The following is a 17,492-nucleotide window of genomic DNA, read 5'->3' on the forward strand; positions in this document are numbered from 1 at the left end:
CTTAACGTCTGCTTGCCTCCATTTCCTCAACTGTAGAATGGAGATAATAATAGCACTTACCTTGCAGGGTTGTTGTAAGGATCAAATAAGACAATAAATGTAAAATGCTCCACACAGTGCCTACACACAGTGTTACAGAAGTGTTAGTTATCATTATTACTATAACTATTACACAGTGGTAGGAGTGACTACAACGATGAGACCAGGAAGTCATAAAAGTAACGGTATTCTGCGTAGAGCATTATGACAAACCTGATATGTTATAATATGTGTAACTATTGCAGCTCCTCACCAAAATAAATTAAGGTTTTCAAAATGTCCGACAGTTGGTAAAAGACTACGCAACAAAGGTCTAGGTTACTCATGCACAAACTGCAAATTAATTTCCTTTTTAACTCATCAAAACTAAGAAAAACATTAGCTAATTTTAAGTATGCTATGTAACCCCAAACAGAAAATTAAAACTTTAAATAGTAAAGGAAGATGAAGCAGAAACATATGTAAGTACAAACTGCTGACCTTGGAAACAGTCTGTTTTAGATGCATCATCAAATGCCACATTTTAACATATTGATTATTCAAAAGACCCTACACGAAAAGAAATAGTCCAAGTGGGCAGGGAAAATGACCTGTTACAAAGGCAGGCATAATGGCACATGCTTGAAGCCTTTCTCCCTCTCTCTTACCTTCATTAAAGGTTTCCACACTGCATGATCCTGAAAACTGGTTCGAAGCTGCTGCACAGACCTGGATAAACTGTGCAAACATCTACAAAGAATAATCAAAATTAGCTTCACACAAGGATCAAACTTTTACTTCTCAAACACAAACAATTGTGGGTTTCATAGCTATTAACATATTGCAGACAACACATACATAAGTATTTAACCACTTCAGAACACTTCAAGTACTTTTGGAAGTAGATTCTCCATTAATGTTACATACTGCATTTAAAAGTTTACATGAGCTTAAGTTCAGTCCATTTGGTTTCGTACTTCATGAAGGACCAGAAAGTTAACTGAATTAAATATACTGCAAATGATTTTTATTCAGACCATTAAAGCTCATACCTGACTGCAGCTAACCGCACCTTGATACTAGACTCAGACAAGGCATTCACAATTCGGTCCATCATATTTTCAGTCTCAATGATCTGGAGAAAAAGGTTAATTCTGCATAAATAACAACATGAAGCTGACAATTTATTTAATGTTTGTAAGTGTTAGTAGTTCTCCCCCTCCTCCCTCTTTTAAATGGTCATTACAATTTAAATGCTGCTTTTTGGTAAAGGTTTTTACCTTACATACAGCAATCTCGTACTGGACCTTAGCGATACATCAGAAAGGTACATCTACCAATTATGATCATCTACCATCAGAAATGACAGACACAGGGCAGGCTTTGTTTTTAGAAAAATAAAAACACTTCAGACAATAAACAGCATGAAGAATACAGAGACATCTCACTTATCGCCATCGAAGACTTTTTCTTCTTTAAAACAAATGATGAAAATGATTTCTAGTTTGGTGAATTACTATTCGACCAACAAACATGAAAGGGAACAAACAACACAGACTCTGCAGAGAGATTTACAGATTCCTGCCCAAGCCGTCCTGTGGAGTGGAAGATTTTCTAACATTGATCAGGAGCTTACTTTCTTCTCGACATTTAAACCAAGCATATATTTGTTTGTTTTTTAAAATTAACTACTGTCTTCTTTCACTGAAGCCCTTAGTCCTGTTGAGTACCTGGAAAATACTAACCACAACTTCTACAAAAGTATTTGCCACAGTCTTTTACAACGATGGTAACTCACACTTATAAAAGGAAAATTACTGTCCCCAATAATCTTGGTTAAAAGAGTAGGAACTTTTAGCTCTGGTGGATACAACCAAGAAGTTAATTGGTGTCCGGAGGGAAAAGTGGGTGGCTCAGAGGGAATAACAGAACATTCAAGGAATATAGGAAGAGAAAGGACTGTTACAGACTCATAGAATGTTACCTCTAGAAGAGGACTTATTAATCCTCTTCTCCTATTCCTTCATTTTGCAGATTTTGAGTTGAGGGCCAGACAGGTGAGGTTATTTGCCCAAGGTCAAGCAGGTGGTTAGTGGCAGAAAGAGTTTGGATCTTCTAACTCAATCCACCACTTTCCCCACTATACTCATTGTATGGGTAGAAGGGGAATAGTGACAGGTTGGGGAGGACATTTGGTCTCAAAAGCTGAAACTCAAACTTCATCTATTACCTGGGCAGATAGCACATTAAGTATAAGCTATAAGATACACGTACCAGGGAAAGAGATGAATCAATATATTAGTATTCCAGTGGAGCCTTAAATTCTTTTTACCTTAGTGATGGTAAATAGTTGTAAATTTCAAGAAATATTCTGCATGCTGTCACCTTTCCTTTTCTGTAAAGGAAAAGTCCAGTTGTTGGAGGAGACTGAAAAAGTTTCTGGTACTGGGAAAACATGTTTCTTGGTGGAATATCATTCTCACTTTTCCAGTGAGTTACAGGACCTTTCTATTTAGTTCTTGCTCAGGGATCTTAAACTTAACATGTCTATAATTGTACCAACATTTCCCCATAAGTCAATTACTCCTGTGAAACAGCATGCTGTCAGTCTCCAAACATTATAGCAACCTTTGATTCTTCCCTCTTCCTCAACAGCTAGTAACCAAACTATACAGATTCTTCCATTATAGTATCTTTTACATCCATTTCTTATTTTCCCTTTTGATTTGCCACCAGCTTAATTCAGTTCCCTGTCACTTGGTGACATGGAAGATTACTAATTGAACTGCTAGACTACAATCTCTCATGATTCGTCATGCATAAGAGGCCAAAATAAATTTCCAAAAACAATGTGACCTTTTCATTCACCTGCTAAAAATGTTTAATGACTCTTCATTGCCTTAGGACAAATTTAAAGCTTTAGTCTAGTACTACAGTCTGTCTCTAATTTACTTTTCTAGACTTATCTCACACTATTTTCTTCATGTACCCTGAGCTCTAGGGCAGACAATCTGTTTCCTCAGTATTCTAGTATTCAAATAAGTATCTGTGATAAAGAGTACTTACTATCTACTAAAAACTTCCCACACTTTCCAGACATTCCTGATCCTTCTTACCACCACCACTTATTTAAAAAAAAAAAATCAATAGTATCTATTACATAGGTTGCTAGGTGGAGCACAATTAAGTGTAAATAATATGGTCGCTATCGGCACAATATTCATAATCTGGTTAAGGAGCTGGGTTCTGAAAAAGCCAATGGCATAAGAACTTCAAAAGTCAGAAAGAAAGGAGGCTGCCTTGAAATAAAAGGCCAAGTCTATGTAACTGAAAAGTCAAGAAACAAAGAGAGGCAAAGCACTTGCCAATAGGGGTTAAGCCAGCAGTGCTTTACCTGAAAAAAGCTGGGTACTCCCCAAATCCCAAACTTTCAGGATTAAGGATAAGACATCAATAAGATTGCTCCCTGGAAAATAATAACTGGAGTATGATGTCAGGCAGAGCCTGAAATAGGGAAGACTCAAGAGGGGTTAACGGCTAACCAAGGTGCAAGTACTATAAAACCTATGGGTTCTGTCAGCTAGAGGGCAAAGGTGTGAGAAAAGTTAGAGCCCTTCTACAGTCCATTCATTTGGGGAATTGGAATTGTAGTTCTTTTTAACAGGATTCACTTGGAAGGAAAAGAAATATGTTAAAAGGCAGTAGAGTGTGGCAGAAAAGTGGCTGGATTTGGAGACTGAGGACCTGAGTTTGAATCTTGGCTGTACTGCATACCACCTGTGTACTCATGAACAAATCACTTCACTTTTCTGGGCTGGGCTATCTAATTTGCAAAATGCATGGGTTGGACCACATAATCTCCAAGATTCTTCTTGACTCCAAATCCTAGGACCCCATATTAATGAGATACATTAGTCTTACTCCATGAGGAGTGGTTGGTATCCCTCTTTGTCCAGCTCTAGATTGGATAGGAGAGGGAAAAAGAGAGCAAGGTCAGGTATGGTTTGTGACTAACCACAAGACATAGAACATCCTTGCTTAAATTTTGTACTTTGAGGACCTGACAACAACTGACAAAACAAAGATCTTTCTGATGTTGGCCCAATTTCAAATGCTTTTTAGGGGAATTCAGTCAAGACCCCAATAGTCATAAGACTCATGCTAGTAACAGGAACAATATTGATACCACTGTACAGTTGTATAGTTCTTTACAATTTCAAAAGTGTTTTCACATATATTACATCATTGGATTCACAACTATCATGGGGAATAGCTTTACAATTAAAAAAATGTTGTTGTCATTAAAAATAAAAACATCTTGTTCCTGCACCAAACACTTTGCTCAGGAGATTCCTTCTCTTGTAACAAAGAAACAGTCAAGGAAAGGGACACAAAGACGATGGCTGACAGTATTATTCCCATTTACAGATAAGGAAACAAAGCTCAGAAGTTATATGGCTAGTGCAAGATCATCCAACTAGAAGACTCAAAGTCAGATCTCAGGTTTCCTGATTTAGTTCAGTACTTTTCTCAGTAAATCAGGCAGCCACATTGAGGATCCCTCTACTCTGCGCTGAAAGCAAAGATTAGTATGCTATAGGACATGCTAGGACAGAATATGATCACTCTGTCAGTACCTAGGCTTCCTTAATGTTCAATTTTGACCAAACTGTCCAGTTCTGTAAGAAATATACAGTGGGAAATATCATTGAAACAAATGCAAATCCCATGTCCTAGACAAACCCTTGGAACCAGTAGAGGGTGGTAAAGTGAATTCTACTTTAAATTGACCCACAGGTCTCTAGTACTCACAGAATTAGCAGAATTACATTTAGCTTAAGACAAGCTTTATTTCTTGTCACAAAAATCCAATGATTTATTGTTATTACCACTGTTGGTAATAATGATGATGATGAAAACTAGGAAGTATGATGTAGTGGACAGAAAGCTAGCTTTGGAGTTAGGAGAAGCTGGATTCAAATTTAACCTCTGCTACATAATAGTTGTGGGATCCCAGGCAAGCTGGTTACAACTCTAAGTTAGGTAAAAATTGCAGAACTGCAACTGAAGGAGGAAGTTTCCTCCCTGGAATACTTTTTACACTTATAAAATCACAGATCTAGACTAATGATAATAATAAAGATAATTGTACATATCTTAAGTTTCAAAGGACTTTATATACATTATCACCTCTGAACCTCCCAACAACCTTTTGGGGATAGGTATTACAAGTACTAAGATCCCCATTTTACAAATGAGAAAAATCGAAGTTCCAAGAGGCTAGGTGACTTGCCAGGAGAGATCTGAACCAAGGTCTTTCTGAATTGGAGTCTTGCTCTACTCAGCACTGAAAGGTTTCATGAAAGCAGCAGCATTTGAGTTGGACCTTGAAGACTATAGCTGGGTTAATTTGATTTACTCAAAGTTAAGCTCTCAGGCTTTGGGGAAATAGAAAATTTTTCTTTGGGAGAAAACAGAACAACTATTCTATGAGGTGGGAATCTCCTAAATCAAAAAGAGACATGAGCCTTCTTCTTGAGACTACAAGTATCCTAAGTTTATGCTGAGTTTAGGACTTCAGACAACTCTCCTAAATTCCTTGTTCAATGCCAAATCCAATAAGATTATACTGGGCTTTTGAACAATAAGAGACCTGATAGCTTAACAGGTAAATCTAGGAAGAGGTAATATGTGCCCATTTTCTTTCCTTTTTTTCTTTCTCCCTCCCCCTCTCCCTTCCTTCTTTCTTCCATCATTCCTTTCAGAAATTACTCTGACACAGGGTTGGGGTATTATTGCTATAAAAGGAGGTAAAATGAGGAAATGTTCATCTGAAGAGGAAGCAAATAATCCAGAGGCAGTAATCTAAAATAATAATTTGAAAGAAAAGGTATAAATTGCATGGGAGAAGGGGCTATTTTGTTTATGTCTCTATATTGTCAGAGCTTAGCACAATGCCTGGCACATAAAAGACATTTAACACTGAATTGTTAAACTGTGGGTCAAGCAATTTTATGAGAATTGGGTAATTTATATCCTTTCCTCTTTGAAAGCAGGTCACAAGAGTTCTGAAATAATTTAGTCAAATAAGCAATTTTAATTCTAAGCTGCTGGAAGCTCTCACAATTCAATAATAAGAATACATAATTCTGTAATTCAGAAAGTTGCTAATATCCTCCTCCTTCCAAAGCTAGAACTGATAATTGAAACCTTTGAGGGGTTAAAAACAAAGAGTCATCTTTTGTATATTGTAACGAGGCAGAGAGAGCTTTAAATAATGATTCCAATTCTGTATAATATTTGATGAGAACAGAAACAACACCAAAGTTATAATGTAGCTAAAAGAAGCAACACGGGCAACAAGACAGGTCTAGCAAAGGGGGTTCAAGACTAGGTATCCAGCTAACTGGGAGGATTCTGGTAGATATGGCAGGTCTGAACAGTCAAAAGTCAAATCCAAGGAGGTCAGTTAGGATAAGGATACATAGGTCAGAGGATAAGAGTAACACTAGTAGGGAGGCCTGAACTCTGATTCTAGACAAAGGACGCTATGTGGCCAAATGGGAAAGGAGATGAAAAACCTTAGGTTGCTGGGGATGGGGAAAGTTGTATATATTTGAGATTCCTTGGGCCTTTTTAAGGGCATCAGGAATTATTCTCAGGGCTAGTGCTAAGTCACTAGAGATTGATGACGGGAAAGTTAGCATTTGTACTAAGAAAGTATTTGCTTTGACTGATAGAATACATAGAGTTTTGGTCACAGGTGATGAGGAAATGCAAATTTGATGTCAATACAAAATGGGAGTAAAAGTCTATCATCACTATTCTCTTTGCTGGTATTTATGCTGAATGGAAGGTAGAGCAGCACAATGGGGAGGCAACAGGACCTAGACCACTTTATTCCCAAGTCATGTTTTAAAGAACATGTGGGGCCTGTTAGGTCCAAAATAACCAAATACAAAGAAGGAGACTTCTGTTCTGATGCTCCCAAATATTTTTAATAGTAAGTGTCTATTGCTGCCTACACAAAATAATTTTTAAGGACTGCAAGGCTGTGGGTGACCCTGAGCACAGAGAACACAGTCATTGCTTGATTTAATAACAGAAGCACCTGGAGGATATGGGAGTCTTTCTGCTTTAAGGTTCTCCCCAGGAGATCCTTCAGTCACTTTACAACAAAGTATACTTATTTGGCAGATTTGGCAGAAGTTGGAAATTGATGGTATGCAAAGTTGAAGGGGAAGTATTAAAAATGACTTCAAAGTTTTGTACATGTGTGTTTTAGATGATAATAGTGCTGTTAACAGAAACAGGATAGTTAGAAGAAGGAATAGGAGGGAGAGGGAGGATAAATGATGATCAGGGAATTGCAAGTAAATATTGAAGACTATTACAATATTTACTGGGAATTATCTCACAGTACTTCTCTCTATGACAGATACTCTAACCTTTGAGGTTCTAGTTTGTTGGGGGTAGTAGCTAGAGTGGAAGTCTTGAATAAATCTGCTCATGAGTATGAATCAACCTGCCAAGATGTACATCCCACTGATTTTTCAAGTAAGACAGTTGTCCTCAGACTTCCTTAGACTTGAGCATCTGGTAAACATGATACTTTTTCCTGCCTCTACTCACTGTGGGGCAAAGGGCAGGGATGAGAGTAGGACAATTCAGGGAAAGGGCTGGTTATCCTGAAAGGGTTTGGGGAGAAATACATGGAGCAGGTGTTAATATTTGAATAAGGTAAGCTTGTAGGTAGGGAGTAAACTCTACTTGTGAGTATTATGCATGGGCAATTGGTATGGTGAAATTCAAGGCACAGACAAACATCATTACCTATAATAAAATGAGCTTTGAATTGGTCCATCCTAGAAAACAATGTAGAATTATTCAAAGGAAGTCACTAAATCATTTATGTTCTCTGATTCAGTGATTGTATTCTATTTTGTAAGTGACAGAAAGGTCTCATACTAACAAATTATTCAAAGCACCACTATCTGTAGTAGCAAAAGAGTGAAAACAAAATGGCACCCATCAATTAAGGAATGGCTTAACAAGTTGTAGTACAGGAATGAAATAGAATATTACTGTGCCTTACAAAGTAACAAAGTGAAAAATTCAAAGAAACATGGGAAGATGTTTAGAGCAATGTAGAATGAAGAAAGTAGAATAAAGAGAATTCCATACATAACAACTTCATGATATAGATAATAATAATAAAAAGCAAACTGATGAACTCCCATGAGCTATTTCAGTTCTATAAAACTGATAAACACCTTTTTCCTCTCAATAGAGAAGGGATGACTAGAGACATGGAATGCCATATCTTGTGTCAGACAAGATCACTCCATCAGCTGGCTTTGGCACAAAAAAAACCCCCAAACCCACCAAGAAACCAGCAATTAAAAAAAAAATAGGCACTCCATATGATGTGTGTAGTCTGCTTATCTTAGTAAGCCTACTTGGCATTCTCAGGCTACCAGAACACAGATCATGTGCAGAAGACTGTCCCACCTGGCTACTGTTAGTATCCCACAACAGGGTCAATGTAATGAGACATTCTGAAGGAGAAAACAATTGGTGTAGAAGGGCTGGACTTAGAAAAGCATGGAGACTCAATTACATAAGAACTTCAAGAGAACAAGGAGGGGAGGGGAAACTAATGATTCTGATGGTACCTCAAGAGGGACCTTAAATAATATTCAAGCATCTGATTAACTCTTTTGGTTTGACTGGAATGGGCCACACCTAGCTGTATGCAAGCCCATCAATTCCAGGCAGATCTTTCAAAATCAGAAAGACTAGGATAACCACTGAAAGATGGCCCCATGAAAACAAAACATACCACCTGCCAGTAATATAGGTAGGGTCTCTGTAGAAATAATGGGACTAGTTTTGATAAACTACTCCTCAATTAATGGTATGCGATTAGGCAAGGGATGAGCTCTTTCATAACCTCCAGGATGCTGATAGTAGCTACACTAATCCCTACAGCTTCTGTCAAAGAATTTTATCTTGGAACAGGTGTCACAGAAAACTAGCATTGTCCACATCTTGTCAAATGCAGAGCCACCAGATGATCCAGCTTTGTAGCTATAACGTCATGCATAGTTCTAGTGGTCTACAAAAGGATGTGAGCACAAAGCTAAAAGATTTGGAGAGGATATGACCTGGTGGGGATATAGTCATCATTTGATATAATAGTAGTATCTATAGGAGGTAAGAGTTGGTTTGCTTCAGAGCTTTCCCTGGGAGATAATAATGATATTATATAGTACCTACCATGTGCTAGGCAGTATGTTAAGTGCTTTACAAACAGTATCTTATTTGATCCTCATGACAACTGTGGGAGGTAAGCACTATTCCTATTTTATAGATGAAATTGAGGCAAACAACTGTTAAGTGACCTGCCCAATGTCATACAACTATTAAGTGTCTGAGGCTGGATTTGAACTCAGGAGATTCTTTAGCCTTCTTACACCAAAGGAAACTGCAAAAGGACTTTTAGGATTTGACAGACATTAGCAACTTATGGTATGCGGGAGGAGGAGAAAGTGGTAAAAAATGACTTTTGAAATTTTGTGCCTGGGTGTCTAGAACGTTAGGATGCTATCCCTAGAAACAGGAAGATCAGAAGAAGAAATAGGAGGAGTGGATGTTTGGTCTGAGGCATGGTGAGAATCTGCTCATATTGGGAAGTTACAATTTCCTTTTCATCTTCTCCTTCCTAGACATAAAATAAACCTCACAAAATTCTTGAGAGTACAAGGATGTGGATTTGAAAATAGATTCAGTGGTATAGATACCACATAAGCAACTTTCTAAAAAGAACTTCTTTCCTATACACCATTTAGAGATTTGTTCATTTTGTATTTAAACACAGTATAACAACTCATGCCCTATGTAGTGCTAAATAGTTTATAAAGCCCTTTCCTCACAAACGTGAGTAAACATATGACCACAGAAGGTTCCAGATATTGCCAGGCTCTCTCACAGAAGATAAATATTTTATTTAAGAACTTTTCAGAGAAAATGCTCAAAGGAAGTGAGTAAAAATAATCATTGTCATTTATAAAGCACTTTAGGATTTACAAAGTGCTTTACATACGTTGTCATCTAATCTTCAAAATAACCCAGTGAAGGAGGTACTATATTCTTCATTATCCTCACCAAACAGGGAGAAAAAGACTTAAATGGTCCAGTAACTTGCCCATGGTCACAGAACTAATTATTGGAGGTGGGATTTAAACCTAGGCTTTCTTGAGTCTAAATCCAGCAGTTTGTCCAAAATGTCATACTCCTTCTTAGATCAACTAACTTAATGTCTCTTATTCTGGACAGCCTATTCTAGGATAAGAAGGAAATTTGTTTCACTCCTTCCCAGCTGGTAGTACAGAGGATAGCTCGGTTTGGCATCAGGAAGAACTGAGTTCAAAAACAACCCCAGACATCAGTTGTATGACTCTGGGCAAGTCATTTAACTTGTTTGCCTCAGTTTCCTCATCTGTAAAATAGAAATAATAATAGCACCTACCTCTCAGGGTTGTTGTGATGTTCAAATGAGTTAATATCTGTAAAGTGCTTAGAACAGTATCTGGCACACAGTAGGTGCTTAATAAATGGTTATTCTCTCCCTCATTTTTTTTTTTGGCTGTCCCCTTAAGCATCTTAAAGTCATAGTCTTCTCTTTAGGAAGCTGGGATTGATAGGATGAAGAAAAGTGAAGGATACAGAATATAGAATATTTGCTGAGTTGCAAGATCTTAATTTATATACATTCACTAGATTTATATCTAGGTATTTCATGGAAAAGCAATCTTGGTGAAGAATGAAGTTCATTGAAGTAGCTTCTGATGAAGAGAAATAGCAGAACACCTTGAGGCCAAAAAATTGCCATATAGATTTGTAACACTTAGAGCTAGAAGGAAACTTGAGATCATAGAGTTCAAATCCCCACCCCATCCCCAGCCTCACTTGACATATGAAGAAATAGAGGCCCAGAGAGGTTAAATAACTTGTCCAATGCCTCACAACAAGTACTTAGTACATTAAAGACTTTACTCAGGTCTGAATCTAATGCTCTTTCTTTTATAACATCCTGCACAATAGGGAAAGGCTATATACCTCATTTGGAATAAGAGATGCTGCTAGAATCTGTAACACTATTGTAGAACAAAAATGTCCCATAATTCATCCCTCAAGTTACCTCCTGATTGTACAAATTGTTGCATGGTTGATTTAAAAGTCAATAGAACTGTATTTATGTAGCTTCAGCCCACCACCTTTCCCTTAACCCACTTATCGATCTTGTAGCTTGTTTCATTTCTGCCTGGTGCATCCAGGCCAAGTTAAAGGGAAGATAAGCCTGTCTGGTGATATACAGCCTATAATACAGTATGATAGATCAGATACACAGGAGTCTTGCTTGTTCCTATTTCATTTCCTGCTTCATACGCCTCAGAAACTGACCATGATTTCTGTTTTTCTTTGCTCTATTCACTTTTCCTATCAAAACTACTGTCACCACTGAAAATTAGATTTCTAAAATCTAAAATAATAATGTAACTATGTCAGAGCATGTAACTATGGTAGGAGCATGGTGTCAATGAAATAGCATAGCCTTTGGAGTAAAATTCGACTCTATATATGCTGCTTAGCTACCCTGAGAAAGGTGTCTCAAAGGTGAGAGAAAGGTATCTCTCTGGACAAAGATATCCATCCTCATCTGTAAGATGATCAGGCTGATTAAACTACGAGATCCCCAAGGCCCTTCTAGCTCCAAAACCTATACATTTAATGAATGTAGCTTATTTATTTTAGAAAGTAGGCAGTTCCTAGGTGGTACAACTGGCTGTTCTTGCAATTTACAATGGTCAACTTGTTGACAAGAGAACTACAGAGAGCTAATGATACCATGTCACAAAGTGATATCAGCCCATTCTAGTTGATCACAGATAAGTACCATTAGGAAGACAGACTCTCTTACCCTGGTGCTGCTAGCACCTAATTCCTTCCCCTACTACCAACTGTGCTGGCAAATACAGAGTGAAACCTTACAAGAAACTGGCTAGAAACAAATACCATGGAATCCCAGAACACTTCATATTTTAACTGTAGAATGATTCAGTTCAATATAGATTGGTTAAGCACATGTTGTGTGTAGAACCCTGTGCTAGATATAGGGGGGATAAAAAGATTAGAAAAGAAACAGTTGCCCTGGTAGAGGTAGCAATGGTACTGCTCTTTCAGTAACAAATTAGATTATCAGAAAGCCCACAGCCACATGCTCACTTTTTCATCTGTTCGATTCCAAGTAAAACTTTCCTCAAAATCCAAACAAGTCAATCTTTACTTTAAGATTTACGAATCTAATAGGGATCCCATTTTCAATAACTTTTCTTTATGTGTAAAATCTATGTATTTCTTAGATGTTTTATTAAACACATACTAGTAAAAATCACCAACCTAAACAATATGCTTTGCGCTTAAAAGTCAAAATTCCTGTTAGTTTTTCAGGTTGTTTTTTATTTAACCAATTCTGAAATATTTAATTTTTATTTTCTTTCAGAATACTTGTAATCATGAAAACATTATTATCTGTTGTTTTCACTTCTATTACTCTATAGGACAAAAGCCCTCAGACTTCAAAAGGTTTCAGAACCTTATCCTGTTTTAGGAACTCATTTAAAACACTTACCTTTATAGGAACCTCAAGGTTCATTTCACTGATTTCAATTTTAAGCGGGGAAATGGCCTTAGAGTTCATCTATCACCTTAAAGATGAGGAAACTGAGGCCCAAAGAGGTTAAATGACTTGGCTAAGATCACATAGTTTAGCTAGAAGGGAATGGCAGACACAATCTTAGTCAAGTCTCCTGGCTCCCAGTTCATTCTTTTAAAGTAATATAACCTCTAAGGCGATCACATCACAAATCAAAGTATAATGAATACAAATAGATTATAGAGAATCATATAATTTTAGAGCTTGAAAGAACCTTAAAGATTAGACAAATCCCCACATTTTACAATTGAGGAAACAGGTACAAAGAATGTTATCTGCTCATGGTCACACAGCTAGCAATGGCAGAGCTAAGACCAGAATGTATTGTCTCAATAAAATTAACTGGGTAAAAACTTCAAAAAATCCAAGGTATTGGCTTTAAGCATATAGACTAAGTTGTAAAGTTCATCCATTCATCTGAATAAAGTCCTTATGGAAGGAATAAAGTCTTGAAATTGAGGCTCAAAAAACGCCTAGGTTTTATATGTATGTTAGCAGCAATCACTTAAGAGGACATGATAAAATAGAAGATTAAAAAGTCCTCTTCAAAATAAAGGGCTGGCCAACAACATAATATGTTAGAACCATACAACCATTAAATGCTTGATAACAAGCTAAAAGGTATCCTGGAGGACATCAGGATAAATGCCCTTTACAGATGAGAAAACTAACCACTTAAAATTAAGACAATTTGATCTAAAATTCTAGCTATCCAAATATCATATAGTTGTTTAATATAAAACACAAACTCCTCTGATATTATCAGATATAAGGAGATAGTTTTTTAAAAAGATAAATAAGGTTTCAAAGAAATAATAACATTATTTTGGAAAAGTATTAAGTATATAAATAACACAGGGTTGTGTTAAGGATAATCCAAAGTTAGAGAGTATTTTGACACGTCTTCTTTGTTAACTCATTTACTTAATCAGTTGTCACTTTGCTACGAATGAATCTAACTACATAAAAGTTTACATGTTATTATATAACAAAAAATATTAGATGCTTTAGGAAATAAGGGTGCTACAAAATAAAATTTGTATATTCTACATATGCAAAGACAATTCAGTATTTTAAAAATTCTTTTAAAACCAACAGAAACATAATGGAACAAGTTAAAAGTGAAGGAATCACCAAGTTCATTAAAATACAAATGAAAATTATTCCATGTGTTCTTTTATATGAAAGTGCTTTGATCTGAAAAGCATTTAGATTTTAAAACTTTTGAGTTTTTCTGGTTTGACATCTCCTTTCAAAATTCTTCTTCCTAACTTAAATGTCTATACTCCTTTTCTTTTTCTCTTTGATAGTGATAAAAATAATTAAGTTAAAGATTTTTAAAAAATGGAAAAAATTCATATATCCATGCAAAATATAATTTCTTTTTTCTTTTCCACCGCTATGAAAAAGCTGGCATCACTACTTTTCTCTTTGTTCCTTTTTCATGAAAAAGCCTGGTGACTCTAAAAAAAGAAAAGAATCTTTCTGTAGCTAGTCTTTTTATACATGAGTATCATATAAACTTGCAGTGGTTAAAGGTTGGTTTTATAAACTCATTTGGATCCAGAAATGAAGGCCTTCTCTTTTTGTCCCATGAAGACACTTAAAGAATCACTAGCAAATGATTTAACACTAATAAATACTTAATCATAAATTAAATTTGGGGGCAATGAAATATGACAATGTTGCTACTTCTTTTTCACTAACTTTGAGGACAATTCTGTATATGTTCCACTGCTTATCAATCTTTGACTTTCACTGAAGGATAAAAATAAAAGGCTTTTTAATCAAAGAAATTCAATAAAAACCCATTAATTAAAGCTAATTTGGAATTCAGACAAGGTATACCTGAGACGAGAAACACGAGAAAGGAGGGTGATTTGCCTTTGGAAGGACAGCTGATATTCAGACAAGGAAGATGGGGAGGGTGAGGAGTTAACTATATATAGGAAAGAACAAGTGTTTTAATGTACAAATTAAAATTATTTCTAATTAGCAATCAAAAGTTGTTTGGGGCATTGAGAGGTTAAGTAAATTAATCAAGGCCATTTAGTGAGTATGTTAAGAGTCTGGACTTGGATCCAGATCTGTATAACTCAGGCTGGCTCCTTATTCACTAAGCTGCTATTTACTGCCCCCAGTATAATAATACAAATATTTTCATACATACATACACACACATACACACACATATACATATATATGTATATGCACATATACATAAGTCAAAGGTATTTCATTAAATTGGAAGATAACATCATACAATTAAAGCTTATTTTACAAAAACAGAACTGACATACAGGAAGCCATCTGAAGGCATCAATAATATTTTCCCATTAACTGTTAATATAAAAATGAAAATAAGTTTGCAAAGAAACAAAATTGCTCCTGATATAATAAAAAGATTCACATTTAGGATGTAGCACATCTTTTAAAACACACATTTAAGAACAAAAACAATAATATTTTGATCAAGTGAGATTAATATTTAAAACAAGTTCAAAAAAATACAAATACTGTACCAGAAAACTGTGTTCCCTTCAGCCTAGATCCAAGTGAGAAGCAGATGCACCTTTGTGGGCTGGCCCTCGTTTGATATACAGATTTTCCTTTAAATGGCATCTTTTAGCTCTCTCATGCTATTTCAGGTACAATGAGACCCCCAAATTGACATTATCACAGTTTATACTTTCCCACAATTTAAACTTGATATCCTACTCATAAAATTTCCCATCATGCTGTCTGGGAAACTAGACTTATGAGTTTTTTATACAATTTGTCAATGAGCACAAGCTTTCTTCTTTAGAGACCGACAGCTCTTTAACAGCAGTTCAGCAGCTAGTGTACGCTCTCTACCTTGAATTAAAAGAAACTGCTGAATTTCTTTGGAGGCAGCTTTTTCACTGCTGCCTTTGTATCATTAAGAAGGAATTTTCTTGAGAATTTTCCATGTGCCCTCCAGGACAAGGAAAGCCAACAATTACCAATTTACCCAGCATTTGTAATGCCTTTTATAGTTATTAAAGACAAACAATATCACAGGCAAAGAAATTTCCCACAATTTGCTCTGTTTTAATAGTCTCCAGAAAAAAAATTGAGGGGTATTATTTTTATAACCCTAAGGTTATGAACAAAAAGTTACATGATATAAGCTTTAATAGAAATTCTTTGTCTGATGTATTATTCCTTGTATCTGGAGAGTTGTTCCTACTGTTCTTAATTATGAAAATGAAGATTTCTGTTCTGGTTAAGGATGTTATAATATTAAGGAATTTTTTCATTTGCCTGATGTCTTTTAAAGTTCTTCAAGCTAGTGAGGGAGAAAAAGACATTCCTTCCACTTCTAGTCCTCTAATAAGTAGGAAATGTACATTTCCAACAATAGGATCAACAGCATTAATTATATAATGCAAAGATTATGCCAGTGAGTCCCTGAAAACTGAGGTTTCCTCTAAGCTTCAGCTTAAGCAACTTTCCTATATGTACTGTCCAGATATCAATCCCGTTCCTGTGTCTGTACTCTCCCAGGATAATGCCCTAAGCTCCCCCCTTCACCCATGTTTTTCCGAGTCCTACATTATTAAGTCTTCATGTAATATGAAGGACAGGTAGTAGAGCTCACAATCTGAACTATTCCCTAAATGAGTCAGGCCACCACTGTCACTGGCACTGTTACTTCTCCTCCTTTGTATCAAAAATTAAGCCTATATATATATATTTTTTTGAAAATCTAATACTCCCAGCTTTCTTCAATAGCACAATATACCCCATTTCCACCCTCAAAGTGCCTTGGCAAATTTAGAAATTTATAAAAGGCTGAAAAATGTAAAGAAGCATCAAGATAAAAATAATAGCATCCTTCTACACAGTGGAGCGTCATGTAACTTAAAGAAATTGGTTTCCAATATATTCTTTCTTTAATTTTCTATTAATGTATACTTTGTTTCATTTAAGCAGAGCACATCTTCAAAGCACCTAGACTCTCAGTGCAGACAATGACAAATCCAACCCTCAGTCTGTTTAGTTTTACCTAGTGTTTAGGGGAAAATACAAAGTATCATTTATATCTATAAAGGCAAAAATGTAACATATCTTTAAAAATTTTTAAGAACAATATGTTAAAAAGTCACAAGTTGGGATGGCATTCCTCTAAAATAGAGGGCCTATATTTCTCCCTAAATAGTACTGTCTCACTGAGTGTGTGTGTGTGTGTGTGTGTGTGTGTGTGTGTGTGTGTGTGTGTGTGTGTATTTCTCTACTTTTCTTCTGTCCCTTTCCCTTCTCTTCTCCCATGAATTTTGAAATGTAGTAGAAAGAGCCCTGGTGGAGTCTGGAAGCACAGACTTGAGGCTGGGCTGTGAAATTTACTAGATGAGTTATCTGACCTCTTAGTATCCTCATCTGTAAAACAGAGGCAATGATACTTACGTGCTTAATGCTACCTACCACATAGACCTGTTGTAAGAAAAGTACTTTGTAAATCCTGAAGTCTTAAATAAACTGTGGGATAATATTATTGTTATTCTGTGTCTTGGCCCTACTCAAGTGATCACTATAATTATATAGCCTTGGAATATACATTTTATTATTTGTTGTACTTACTGAAAATAATGCTATACCACCACCACCCCCATTCTTAAACAGATCGGTACATCATTTTATATTTATATCTCTTGAAAAGGAAAAAACCCTCAAT

The 17,492-nt window shown here is 36.1% G+C and overlaps 1 protein-coding gene across 8 annotated transcripts in view; it reads right to left on the reverse strand.

Moving 5' to 3' along the window:
- The window catches only part of ARMC8 (armadillo repeat containing 8), a 135,371-nt gene that overhangs the window by 34,667 nt on the left and 83,212 nt on the right, over positions 1-17,492 (reverse strand). For all 8 annotated transcript variants that reach the window (XM_072613557.1, XM_072613558.1, XM_072613559.1 and 5 more), the window contains 2 exons: positions 1,071-1,153; positions 687-768 (listed from right to left, as the gene is read on the reverse strand). In XM_072613557.1, the coding sequence (XP_072469658.1) occupies positions 687-768; positions 1,071-1,153 (165 nt within the window). The remainder of the gene's footprint in view (positions 1-686; positions 769-1,070; positions 1,154-17,492) is intronic.

The sequence above is a fragment of the Notamacropus eugenii genome, chromosome 5 (assembly GCF_028372415.1).
Source record: "Notamacropus eugenii isolate mMacEug1 chromosome 5, mMacEug1.pri_v2, whole genome shotgun sequence".
Taxonomy (NCBI): Eukaryota; Metazoa; Chordata; class Mammalia; order Diprotodontia; family Macropodidae; genus Notamacropus; species Notamacropus eugenii.